This window comes from Pseudorca crassidens, chromosome 3, assembly GCF_039906515.1.
Source record: "Pseudorca crassidens isolate mPseCra1 chromosome 3, mPseCra1.hap1, whole genome shotgun sequence".
Taxonomy (NCBI): Eukaryota; Metazoa; Chordata; class Mammalia; order Artiodactyla; family Delphinidae; genus Pseudorca; species Pseudorca crassidens.
In genome coordinates this window covers 132,311,775-132,324,308 of record NC_090298.1, presented here as the reverse complement: position 1 = coordinate 132,324,308, position 12,534 = coordinate 132,311,775, and the positions used below count along the sequence as shown (strand labels likewise).

At 40.0% G+C, this 12,534-nt stretch overlaps 1 protein-coding gene across 2 annotated transcripts in view; it reads right to left on the bottom strand.

Annotated features, from left to right (window-relative positions):
- SGCD (sarcoglycan delta) overlaps positions 1-12,534 on the bottom strand; it is a 414,044-nt gene that overhangs the window by 100,504 nt on the left and 301,006 nt on the right. For both annotated transcript variants that reach the window (XM_067732381.1, XM_067732382.1), the window contains exon 6: positions 7,983-8,055. In XM_067732381.1, coding sequence (XP_067588482.1) covers positions 7,983-8,055 — 73 coding nt within the window. The remainder of the gene's footprint in view (positions 1-7,982; positions 8,056-12,534) is intronic.

Sequence of the window (12,534 nt, the reverse complement as noted above, 5' to 3'; positions counted from 1 at the left end):
TGATGGATTCTGAAAGCACCTTTTCCTTTTGCTCATACTCAGTGGTCCCTGCAAGACAGAGGGCAAGACTCACAGATTTGGAAGCTAGGCAAAGTCATGTAAGATGACTTGTGACTGGAATGATGCCCTGTATTGCAAGCTGGCCAATGTTCAAACCATGCTCATCCACGAAAACAAATGGCATTTCTTTATTGTTTTTACCTGACTTAATTTTTCTCTCAAACTTATCCTTATGGATTGTTGGGAAAAAAAGAAATCTATTCTGGCATCCCCTCTGTAATTGAAAAGTTTCAACTTTCCCATTAGGATAAATAATTAGTCTAAATTTTCCTCTCCCTCTTTCAGATATCATTATGGATACGGCAGAAGGAGGCTTATGTGACCGTGTGGTGACAGGAACAGAGCAAGTTTAGATTCCAGGAGATGTTGTTTTGATCTGCATCAGGCTAGACCCCTATGCCCAAGTCCTCATTGAATAAACTCTCTCTGGGCTCCAGCAGTATCCACTGAGTCGGGACTGAATGGTGTTGGTAGACCCTGAGACCTGGGCAGGTCTCCCATTGCACCAAACTGGACTGTCTTCTTTGGAGCCCTCAGCCCCACTGCAGGGACGCTCCCCAGGACCAGTCAGCCTGCACCATCAGTTATCCATGTGCATTCCTCAACATACCACATGGACACTTCTACGAACTGCCTTCCCTCCTCCCCCACCCCTGGAATTAACGGAGATTCCAGAGTGTTGACCCAGGTCCTCTTTTCCTCTCTTTCCAGGGGGTTGTGAAACCACCCTACAAGTTGGCTTCCTCCTAGAATCCCACATGAAAATGTACAATGACCCTTTGCTTTTGCCTTTCCTTAAAATCTACTTAATTGGTTTCTTCTCTCTATGACCCAGAGAAGAAAGGTCATCAGGACATATATTTCACCACCTGCTTTTCCTACATTTCCTGTCTTCTTCTTCCCACAATTCACCAGAGACCAGAACATAGAAGATCTCTACTTCCTCTTCCTGTCTGAATGGGACTTCCCCTATGTCCTAGCCTCAGCTTTCCCTGTGATGTTATCTGCCATCTTATCATTCTCTGGTCTCTAATGGTAGAATCATAATGTACAGAGGAGATGCATACAGACTCATAGGTTTAGTTTCTTTAAGCTGTAATTTCTATTGCATGTGCAAAATAAGAGCTTTTGATAAACAAGGCAAAGGGAAAGGTGGCGATAACTCAAATACGGAAGTATCACTTTTACTTTACCTCTTGTGCTTCTCCTTATATTTACTAATAGAACCACGGTGAAAGGCACCCGGGGGGGAAAGGTTGGGGATAAGGTAGAAAAGTGAAATACAGTGATAAATTCAAACTCTAGTACTGATACTAACAGGAAAAAAAAAGAGAGAATAATGATGGCATGTTGGAATATAGGAGGAAGAGGAAGAAAAGGGACATATATATGTTGACTGGTCTTGGAAGATGGGCAAGATGTAATAGTTTTGGGATTTCAAACAGGACAATATTAAAGTCAAGTGGGCCTCATTAAGCCCTAGCCTGTGGCTTTCAGATCTTATTTTTTTTTTTCTCAGCAGGCACTACTAAATGTGTGAAGAGAAGAGTTGTAAGGTAGTCACTAGCATTTTTGGCAAAATGAGAAAATGGAGGCAATACAATGACATGTTAATATAGTTAAATGAGATTGTCCTGTATTCAATTATGAGACTGTCTTTTATTCTATATTATGTCTTCTTATATCCTTTCTCTTATATAAAATGCAGTTAATAGTAGATGGAAGTACTCAATGATTTTTTCCTTTTGTCTTTAATTGAGAAATAATTGTTGGTCACCATGATTTGATGGAAACTTTTTAGGGGTTAAAGAAATATTAAACTCTGGGAACTCCCCTCCCATCTGAGTTCTTGTGTCCCTGTGAGAGAGAAAGCTGCTTGCCTGTTCTCCCAATAGCTAACATGTGTTGAATTAGTATTCAGTGAGCTTTTCCTCCATTCTAGGCACTGGGGCTTGGAGAGCTTAAGACACTTGCCCAAGTTCACAAAGCACACAGGCATGGGTACCAAATTCAAAGCCAGAGCAGGATAGCTTCAAAGCACAGGCTCTTGACCAACAGGGACACTGCTTCACCATTATTCTATTTCTTAAGGCCATGGAGTAAGTAACTGCTATTATTTGGTCCACTACATTTTTTTTTCATTTCTCCTTTGAATCACTTCAATATTTGTGCTATATGATCAAATAATTCTAAATCTCATACATGCAAAACACAACTAAAAAAACTTAGTCTAAGTATTTGGAGTTGGAGGTAGAAGAGAGGGAAGAAAATTACAGAACATGTCTGCAAAATGCTTAAAAGGGAGATAATTTAAAGATTTCTTCTACAATGGTACTCCCCCTTTCACCATGTACCATAGCTAAAAGCTCAATACACAGCTTCTTGCCTCTTCTCTCCCTTCCCCCATTCCCACCTGTTCTTTCTCTGTATTTCTGTCTTTGTGTGTGTCTCTCTCTCTTTACCTGTGTGTGTACATTTTAAAAAATCAGACTGTCGAGCCATTATTTTTGGTATTGTGAATTTTGAAGAGGACAAAGAAGTGGAGGAGGACTGCCAAGCCCCAAATTAAATGAGCCCTGAAGCTCTGACAGACTGTTCTTGCCACTTAAATTTATAAACCACTGAGAGCCAATAAACACTTAGCTGGCTATAGACATTTTAAAATACAATTAAAGAATGAATAAATTCATTTTTGTCAACTTGTGGGAGGCTTGTCTAATCCCTGTTTCCCTATAAGACACACAAACTGTAAATTCCCGTATTTCCAAAGGAGCCAGACTGAGTACCTACCCAGTTAAAAAAAAATTTTTGCAAAACGTTCAAGTGCATTATTGGGAGTAACAGATGTATCATCATTTTTCAGTTTTGTCATTAAAACCCTGGTAATATTATGGAGAAAAATAAACAGTAACAAAGTAATACCTTATTTATTCGGGGCTGTAGAATGGGTTTGCTATCAGTGAATCTTTCAGTTCTGAATTGAATTACATACTGATTTCTTTTTTTAAATAAATAAATTTATTTATTTATTTATGGCTGCACTGGGTCTTCATTGCTGTGCGCGGGCTTTCTCTAGTTGCGGTGAGTGGGGGTTACACTTCGTTGTGGCGTGCGGGCTTCTCATTGTGGTGGCTTCTCTTGTTGTGGAGCACGGGCTCTAGGCGCTCAGGCTTCAGTAGTTGTGGCACGTGGGCTCAGTAGTTGTAGCTCGTGGGCTCTAGAGCGCAGGCTCAGTAGTTGTGGTGCACGGGCTTAGCTGCTCTGTGGCATGTGGGATCTTCCCAGGCCAGGGCTCGAACCTGTGTCCCCTGCATTGGCAGGCAGATTCTTAACCACTGTGCCACCAGGGAAGCCCACATACTGATTTTTGAAGCTTGTAACAATCTCTAGTCTTTTGCGACCATATTTGAAACTGCCTTCACACAATTTTTTAAAGAAGACGACTGTCATGAGGAAATTACGATCCCTCATGTTTGTCAATAACACAGTAACATTCTTGGGAGCTAGAGAAATATGTTGGGGTACTTTCCCCTACATTAAATGGCTGTAGAGAACCACACTTTTTGAATTCTGAGGTGTACTTTTGGGTTTTATCTTTTTTCTTCTTGCAACTTAAATGTCACTTCCTTTGGGCAGCCTTATTTAACTCTCTTAGGTAGGTTTTTGTAATTCTCTGTGTTTCCTCTGATTTGGTTCATACATCTATCCTACATTTCATTACCTTGTATTCTGAGGTTCCTTTCTGTCTTTTTCTCCTTAACTATAAATTATTTGAGTACTCATTTAACTCTACATCTCAAGTATTTATCACATGCCTTGACTCTTAATAAAATGTCAAAAAAATACTTGGTATAAACAAAATGAAAAGAATGGGAGAAAATATTTGCAAACAAAGCGACTGACAACGGATTACCCCTCCAAAATATACAAACAGCTCATGCAGCTCAATATCAAAAAAACAAACAACCCAATCAGAAAAATGGGCAGAAGATCTAAATAGATATTTCTCCAAGGGAAACATACAGATGGCCAAAAGGCACATGAAAAGATGCTCAACATCGCTAATTATTAGAGAAATGCAAATCAAAACTACAATGAGGTATCACCTCACACCAGTCAGAATTGCTGTCATCAAAATGTCTACAAACAATAAATGCTGAAAAGGCTGTGGAGAAAAGGGAATCTTCCCTGCACTGTTGGTGGGAATGTAAATTGGTAAAACCACTATGGAGAACAGTATGTAGGTTCCTCAAAAAACTAAAAATAGAACTACCATATGACCCAGCAATCCCACTCCTAGGCATATACCCAGAGAAAGCCATAGCTCAAAAAGACACATGCACCCCAATGTTCATTGCAGTTGTATTTACAATAGCCAGGACATGGAAGCAACCTAAATCAACAGAGGAATGGATGAAGAAGATGTGGTACATATACACAATGGAATATTACTCAGCCATAGAAAAGAATGAAATAATGCCATCTGCAGCAACATGGATGGACCTAGAGATTATCATACTAAGTGAAGTAAGTCAGACAGAGAAAGACAAATATCATATGATATTACTGATATGTGGAATCGAAAAAACATGATACAAATGAACTTACTTTCAAAACAAGACTCACAGACTTTGAAAACAAAGTTATGGTTACCAAGTTGGGGGTGGGGAATAAATTAGGAGTTCGGGATTAACATATCCATACCACTATGCATAAAATAGATAATTAACAGGGATCTACTGTACAGCACAGGGAACTCTACTCAATGTTCTGTAATAACCTATATGGGAAAAGAATCTGAAAAAAACCACTTGGGAAACAGCTCCTTACAGACAATGAAATGGAAAATCAGGTCACCACCCTTGTTATAATTGAAGGTAGAGTAAAAACATATCAGCCCGGCTGCTGATGAAGAATCCTTTTATGAAGACCTTCTGGCTTCTTGCTTTTTTGTGGTTCCTTCCAAGCTTTTAGTGATATTTAGGGGAACAGAGTTGGCTGTCTGTGTACATTGGTCCATATAACCTTCTTCCTTTCTTTTACAATTGTCATTGCATACAACTGGGAAATATGATTTCACTGTCCATTTCCTATTCTGGTAGGATCAGAATCCTACAAGGAAACTTCACAGTTGAAAAGAATGCTTAGAGCAAGGTAGTCATTCAAAGGTAGTCTCTGTTCTTACAGAAAATACCTATGTCAAACTGAATGGCCTATTTCCAGTCCCAGATCAGGCACAGCCTGGGATCAGGGATTTTTTCCATTTGTCTTATATAGACTTTGGGGAAAAAAAACAAAAAACAAAACTGTGTGAACATTTAAAATATTCAAATTTTAAGTCATGAATTTATTCAAATCTAGTTTCTATTCAAAGTTAGTTTTTCTTATTAGAGGGATGGGGGTGGTGCCTGGTACATTTTTAAGTATAGTCTTGAATCTAGAGCCATACGTCATGATTTCAGAATTGCCCTGCAGCAGCAGAGTCTACAAATACGCCTGAGTTGGGTGTTGGGCGCAGACCTTACCAACACTCCTTGTTTGTCTGTAGAGAAACAACCCTCTTTTGTGATTTTCAGCTCAACCCTGGATTATTTACAAATGTCTTAAGCAAATACGGCAAATATAGTAACTATAGTAACTCTAATAAGAAACGCAGTGAACCAAAATGCTCACAGAGAGGAAGCTACCATTCCTTTAGCTGGGAGCTGAGATATTCCAGGAAGACACGTCAGAGGCCTAAAATTTGCTTCTCATTAACAAACAAGCAAACAGAAAACAACAGCAGAACAAACAAAAAAACCCTCCAGCAGCCAAGAAAGGGGTTTGAGGAAACAAAAATTATCCCCAAAGAGAAGGTCTCTAAAATAGATGTCATTTTTCTCATGTTTGATTGATTGAGTAGCCGAGGGACATGGATGGATATTTAAGTTTTAGCTGTTTATCTGAGAAGTCAGTCTAAGTATAAATAAGGGCAGCACAAAAAGACTTCAATATGTAATTCTTAAGTTGGTCTTTTGTTTGCCCCTGTTCACACTGTGTTGATGCGTAATAGCCTGAACTGAGTCAGGAGCCTAGAATGTGATGACTTAGCTTCTCCATCCCTCTGGACCTTTTTTTTTAATGGTGCTTTGTGGTAGAATCTCTGACCAAAAAAGCCTTTTTTTTTTTTTTTTTTTTAGATTCCATATATATGTGTTAGCATACAGTGTTTTTCTCTTTCTGACTTACTTCACTCTGTATGACAGACTCTAGGTCCATCCACCTCACTACAAATAACTCAATTTCGTTTCTTTTTATGGCTGAGTAATAGTCCATTGCATATATGTGCCACATCTTCTTCATCCACTCATCTGTCGATGGACACTTAGGTTGCTTCCATGTCCTGCCTATTGTAAACAGAGCTGCAATAAACATTGTGGTAAACGACAGAGTTCAGCTCCTTTTAGACATCACTTATCTTTGGGCTGATCAGCACAAATCTTTCACTAGTTCTGTAAAAAACAACCCCCCTCCCCCCCCAACTAAAACCCCCTGCTCCTAAAGAGGACTGTGAAAAGACAGGGAACTGGGCCACCCATTAGCCTGCATGAAAGAGTTCTTACATCACGGCCACAAGGATGCAGTGCATTCTCAGAGAATGAGCTCTCTCAGGGACCTAAAATGCATATTTCCTTGGGTGGATTTGCTTAAAAGATTCCAGCTTTGGCACATTAATATGAAACCCAGGATCTAATTGACAGAGAGTCAGGCAACTTCTGGCCTCTGGAAGACCTGGTGAAAATGGTTATTTCAGTAACACTTAAAACGTCACAGTGTGGTATGTAATTTTAAAAATATAGCCCACTGTGTACGGGATTTTGCTAAGAAAAGGTTCTCACTCCCCACCGATTATCCTCTTCCTTTTGCCCGACTTATTTCCCTATATTCATAAAGACTTACAGGCCTGGCAGGAATGCTATGGTTTTGTAATGAGGTGATATATTCTCCACTTACTGAGGACATGTTTCTGTTTAGGGAAATGCAAGCTCCAACGTGGCTGCTGCTGTTTTCGCAAAACAGAAATCTCGGGGCTGGTTGTGAAAGAGAAGGTATGACTTGTGCAATACAGGTGCATTTGCTTACAGTTGATGTTTTTATGCAAGAGTTATTCAGGGATGTTTATGAGGATTTATGATTGGTCTTAATTAAAAGAACTGTGAGAAATGAAGAAAGCCAATATTCACTGAATTCTTCATGGCTCTAATTCCATAGTGAAAATTAAAGTTATATTTGTATCATCATACCATTTTATATGTGTTTCATTTGGAGGGCTGGGGATAGCTCTTTAGTGGCAGGAATGGTTTTTAGGCTACATCTCTATTTGTCCGTCAGTATGTCTATTGTTCCTTTTTGCTTTCCATAAGTTGTTGGTAAGTACACGGCATCGCAGAGCCCTTTTCTGCTAAAAGCAGCAGGCTTATGGATATCTGATTAACACCAGTACATGGAATACGCACAGAAGGTAGTTCTAGCACCACATCATTCCAGAAAATGGGGAGCTTGTTAGATAGAGAAAAAAAAAAAAGTATTGTATTTACAGCTCAGCTTCTTCTAAACACCACTTTTCTTTGGGCTGATCAGCACAAATTACCGATTAGTTCTCTAACGGGAGAGGATTTTGGTACCACAAAATACATCAGGAAATACACACTGCAAATCTCACAACTCCAAGACTGGCAACCACTTCCTCCAAACTTTCAACTTTAAGTCCTCAGAGAAAATCTTCTCTTAGTTGTAGCTTAGCTTCACATCCTTTCTAATCTCTCCCAGTTCATACACTCATGATACTGTTACATCATAGATATTCAAAATGGATCATCAACCAGTTGCACAAAGAGAGCAAACAGCCACTTAATCAATGCAAACCATACTCAGAAGTTTACCTTAGTTCCTTGAAGGGATCTGCCCTGACATTAGGTGTCTCTATAGATTTAGGGAACACTGTGCCCTCTGCTCCTGTAAACAAAAGAAAAAAGCAAACAGAGGTTGGAGAGTTGGATGTGTCACTGGGAGGCACAGTCAGCACAATGAATGGAGCTAAAGGCAGTGAATCCTTTATACAACCCAGTACACAGGTATTCTGCCACTGGCTCTAGGGCAGGTCTCCGTGCTAGGAGAGCATTCAATCAACTCATGCAAACAGGCTTTGAAAAAACAAGGAACTCTTTTGAATGTGTTCTTGCTGAGATCAGAGTGAGGCCATGAGGCAAATTCCATGTTGGCTTAAAAAAAAAAACAAAACAAGATGCCTAGAAACGGCACGGTCTGACTCATGTCTCTCATAAACTATTAACAGTCACCCAACTGGAAGTGTTTTGAAAACCAGCAGCTGAAATTCTGTTACTGCAGCATGGGGCACAAATCACATAACACATACAACATCTAAGAAATGGGTTAGACGGTAGAGAATACTGTAAGACTGTAAGGTATTTGCCTAAGGATGATTAGGCCAAAGTTTTTCAGTAAATCAAGTTTTACACGATAATCTTGAAAACTCAGAACACTATGAGGGATCATTTGAAGTTCAGTGCTTCTATAATTTGAGTATTAACATTGATCCCCGACCCAATCTAGACATTTAGCTCTTGACTTTGCTATATAAGCTTTTATCTTTACAACTTGTCAACATCAGCTGAACCTTTCCAGCCGTAAAGATTGTGATTATCTAATTTGTCTGCTCCCAAAGTGTCTTCAAATCATTTAAGCCTCAGTTTATCACAGACAACTGCACTGGATATTTGTTTTTCAATTAAACTTAGCCAGGCATTATCCTGAAGTAAAGGTGTTTATTTTTATATGCTCAGTGTGCTTCTTTGATGCTGTAAGAAGGGATGGAATAATATCTTGCATTCATGTGTGAATTTCTAGAATCCTCCTGCATTGGTATAATGTCTAGAAATCCTCTACTAACCACTGTTATTCCAAATCCAGGTTTATCCCGACATACTAATGACTCTAGGAGAATGAAGTGATTTCCTGACTTTTGTAGCAACTATGGAAATATTTAATCTTTCTGACATGAGTAATAGACCACTGTAAGTAAAATCAGAATTTTTTTTCTGCCTTAACATCATATATGGTCACTAAAAGAATATTCTGGTGAATAATAACTATTATTCTCAGCTAACATTTTTGAGTGACTACCACATTGCTGGATACCATCATAGATATATCTCATTTATTCCCTGCAACAACCCCATAAAACTGACAGTTCCAGTTGGCACAGAGACACTCCACGTGGGGACTTTTAAGATCATTTTCTGCCCGTAGACACTTTTACTTTCCAAGATCCTAAATCACATCATTTCAAATATACAGGTGCCTTTCAAAATGTACCCATAGCCCCGTTAAATACATTTTTTGGTGTAAATTTCATAAGAATGTTCACTGTTTTATTAAGTATATATTATTTATTTTGCTCTAGTGATTGAAACTTTACTGTGTTCTTGATAACTGTGATGCTTAATTGTACGTGTCAACTTGACAGGATCAAAAGGTGCCCAGATATCTGGCTAAACATTATTTCTGGATGTGTCTGTGAGGGTGTTTCCAGATGAGATTAGCATTTGAATAGGTGCGCTGAATAAAGCAGTTTGCTCTCTCCAATGTAAGTGGGCATCATCCTATCAGATGAGGGCCTGAATACAACAAAAAAGTGGAGGGAGGAAGTATTCCGCCCTTCCTGCCTCACCCTGTGAGCTGGGACATTGATCTTTTCCTGCTGTCCATGGTCCTGGTTCTCAGGCCTGCAGACCCACACTGGAATCAACACCATTGACTCCCCTTGTTTTCAGGCATTTGGACTCAGACTAAATTACACCACTGGCCTTCCTAAGTCCCCATTTCACAGACAGCTGAGTGTGGGATTTCTCAGCCTCTATAATTGTGTGAGCCAATTTCTTACAATAAATCTTTCTCTGTATAGACCTTATTGGTTCGGTTTCTCTGGAGAACTCTGACTAATACAGTAACTGAGTAAGAATGGGGTGGATTACAAATTATACTGTAGCTTTTGTTACATATATATTACATTTGGTTTTGAAGAATATCCATTTCCCCTCTCCAACATTTTTGGGATCCTTTGAGGAGCACCTAGGTCAAAGGCACTGTGGAGGCTGCCAAGTGGATCAAACAGGCTTGCCGAAGTCACAGGACAGGGACTGACACATCGGAAGGTGGCTCTAAGCTGTGTGAAACCCAAGACCATGCCCTCAGCCATCTCCCAGTGCCATCTTGTCTGTCACTGAACAACTCCCATCTGCTGCTACTGTAGTTGACAGGGACTTCTCTTTGACATTCTTAGAGATGCTTAGTTCTTAGCCATTGGAGCTCTATTTAAAAATATCTATATCTACATATTTAAAGGAACAATTATATATCTCAATAAGGAGAGGAGAGCTATTTCTGTTTATTTACATTGTCTCTACTCTCTAGTGTCAGCTCAAATCTCCTCTTCCTCTACCGAGAATTCCATGAAAGCTGCAACAGAAAGAGCATTACCTCTTTCCAAATCAGCTGTAATTGTCTGACTCACCCAAATGACAATGAGTATTGCCCATGGACAGCTTTCATTATTTGAATTGTTTCTAGAATGCTGTAACACTTAATGTTTCACCTCTTTCTCATGCCCGCTCTTTCCATCATTTTGTAAGATCTCTGAAGTCAAAGAAGATCTATTTTGCAACTCTGGTGACTGTACCAAGTAGGTGCACACAGTAAGACATAGATTACACTTATTCAGAACAGTTGTCCAAAAATGAGGAATGACCGGCTCCTATGAAAAATGAACCTCAAAAGCTCGGGCCATTTTCTTTATCCCATCCAAACTCTGTACTGAGCCTGTTTCTTTATTTGTCAGATACAATGAGAAAACTTCATCTGCTACTTTACTTCTTACTTCTGGCTATACTAGGCTCAAGAGGGAACGGCTCCACTGCAGCTGGGGGCGCTGAGCTCTGCCACCCTTTGAAAGCAAGGCCAAGGGGGAAAAAGGGTGACAATAAAGTCATCCAGCACATTACAGATGCTCACTATCTGTGTTTGTGGAAAGAACATGGCCTCCTTTGAACACCTGAGCTTGGATCCTCAGCTCTCTGACCTGCAAGCGCGTTTGCTGTGCTCCTGGCTAGGAGTGCGTCTTGCTCTCTGTCCTATCCTCGTTGTCTAGCACAGCGCAGGCACTCAACAAATACTTGTAAGATGACTACGTACACTCATTAGGCACTGAGCCCACACTAATTGGGATTTATCTCGCAGACATTCATCTTATCTCTTCAACTAGATCTTAAGCTCTGTGTGGGCAGGGGCAAGGTCTTATATAGAATATAACCAGATTTGACTTTAGGTTCCCAAGACTCCTCCTGGACTCAATTCAACTAGTACTACCACTTCTATGGGAGTACTAATTTACTGCTATAAAATTCCTCATACCTCACATATTAAATGAATGTCTAAAATCACACCCCGGTGCATTTTAACTATACCACTAACATAAAGGAGTACGCTTATAAAGGAATGCTATTGGGGCTGAAGAGAAATATCTCTTTAAAGTAGAATAAGATCAGAAGGCTTGTGTTCTCTTTCCCAGACCAAGGAACCTGCTTAACCTACAGATAAGAGAACTGGGGCTAAAGACGTGTGGGGCTCATGGTCCTATGGCCAGTGGGCACTAGAGCTGAGATTCACATCCAGGCATCTGACTAAAGAACCCACATTTAGACCCAGCGCCCTAATGCCTTGTTTTCTCAGACAGGCCAATGTGGCACTCATTAAATGGCAAGCAAGCAAAATCCAGAGGGGATGGGCTCTGACAGGTGGAGGAGATGGGTAACTGACAGGCTCTGGTGGTGGATGAAAGTGAAGGGCAAGACGCTCATGCTCCTTTAGCTTCCATCGTCCAACCAGATGCCCTTTGATTGTTTTTTTGCTGGACTTCGGCCACAAGGGTCCACATGTCCCATACATACTGGAGGACAGACTCATGCATGTGACTTCTCAGGGGAACTTATCAAAATCTCTCAGTAGCTGAGTGACCTTGGGCATGAATCTCTCTGACACTCAGCTTCCTTCTCTGAAAAGAAGAGATATGAGTAGTACCCTCATCTCCCAGGGATTTTGAAGACTAAATGAGATCTCTGGTACATAGCAATCATCAAATGACAATTAATAAAATACTACTGCTAGTACTAAAATGTTCATGAACCCTATTCTTTCTTCCTCTTATTTGGGTCCTCTATGACTCTTAAAAAATAACATTTTAAAAGCACTTACTACAAAGTAGAAACTATTGAAACTGTCTTCATTTGATCATGAAAATAACCCTGTGAGGGAGGGACTATTAATTTCTGTTATTACGGTTGTGGAGTGTGAGATTCAGAGAAGTCAAGAAACTTTTCTATGGTCACACAGTGAAGAGGGGGAGCCAGAATTTGAACT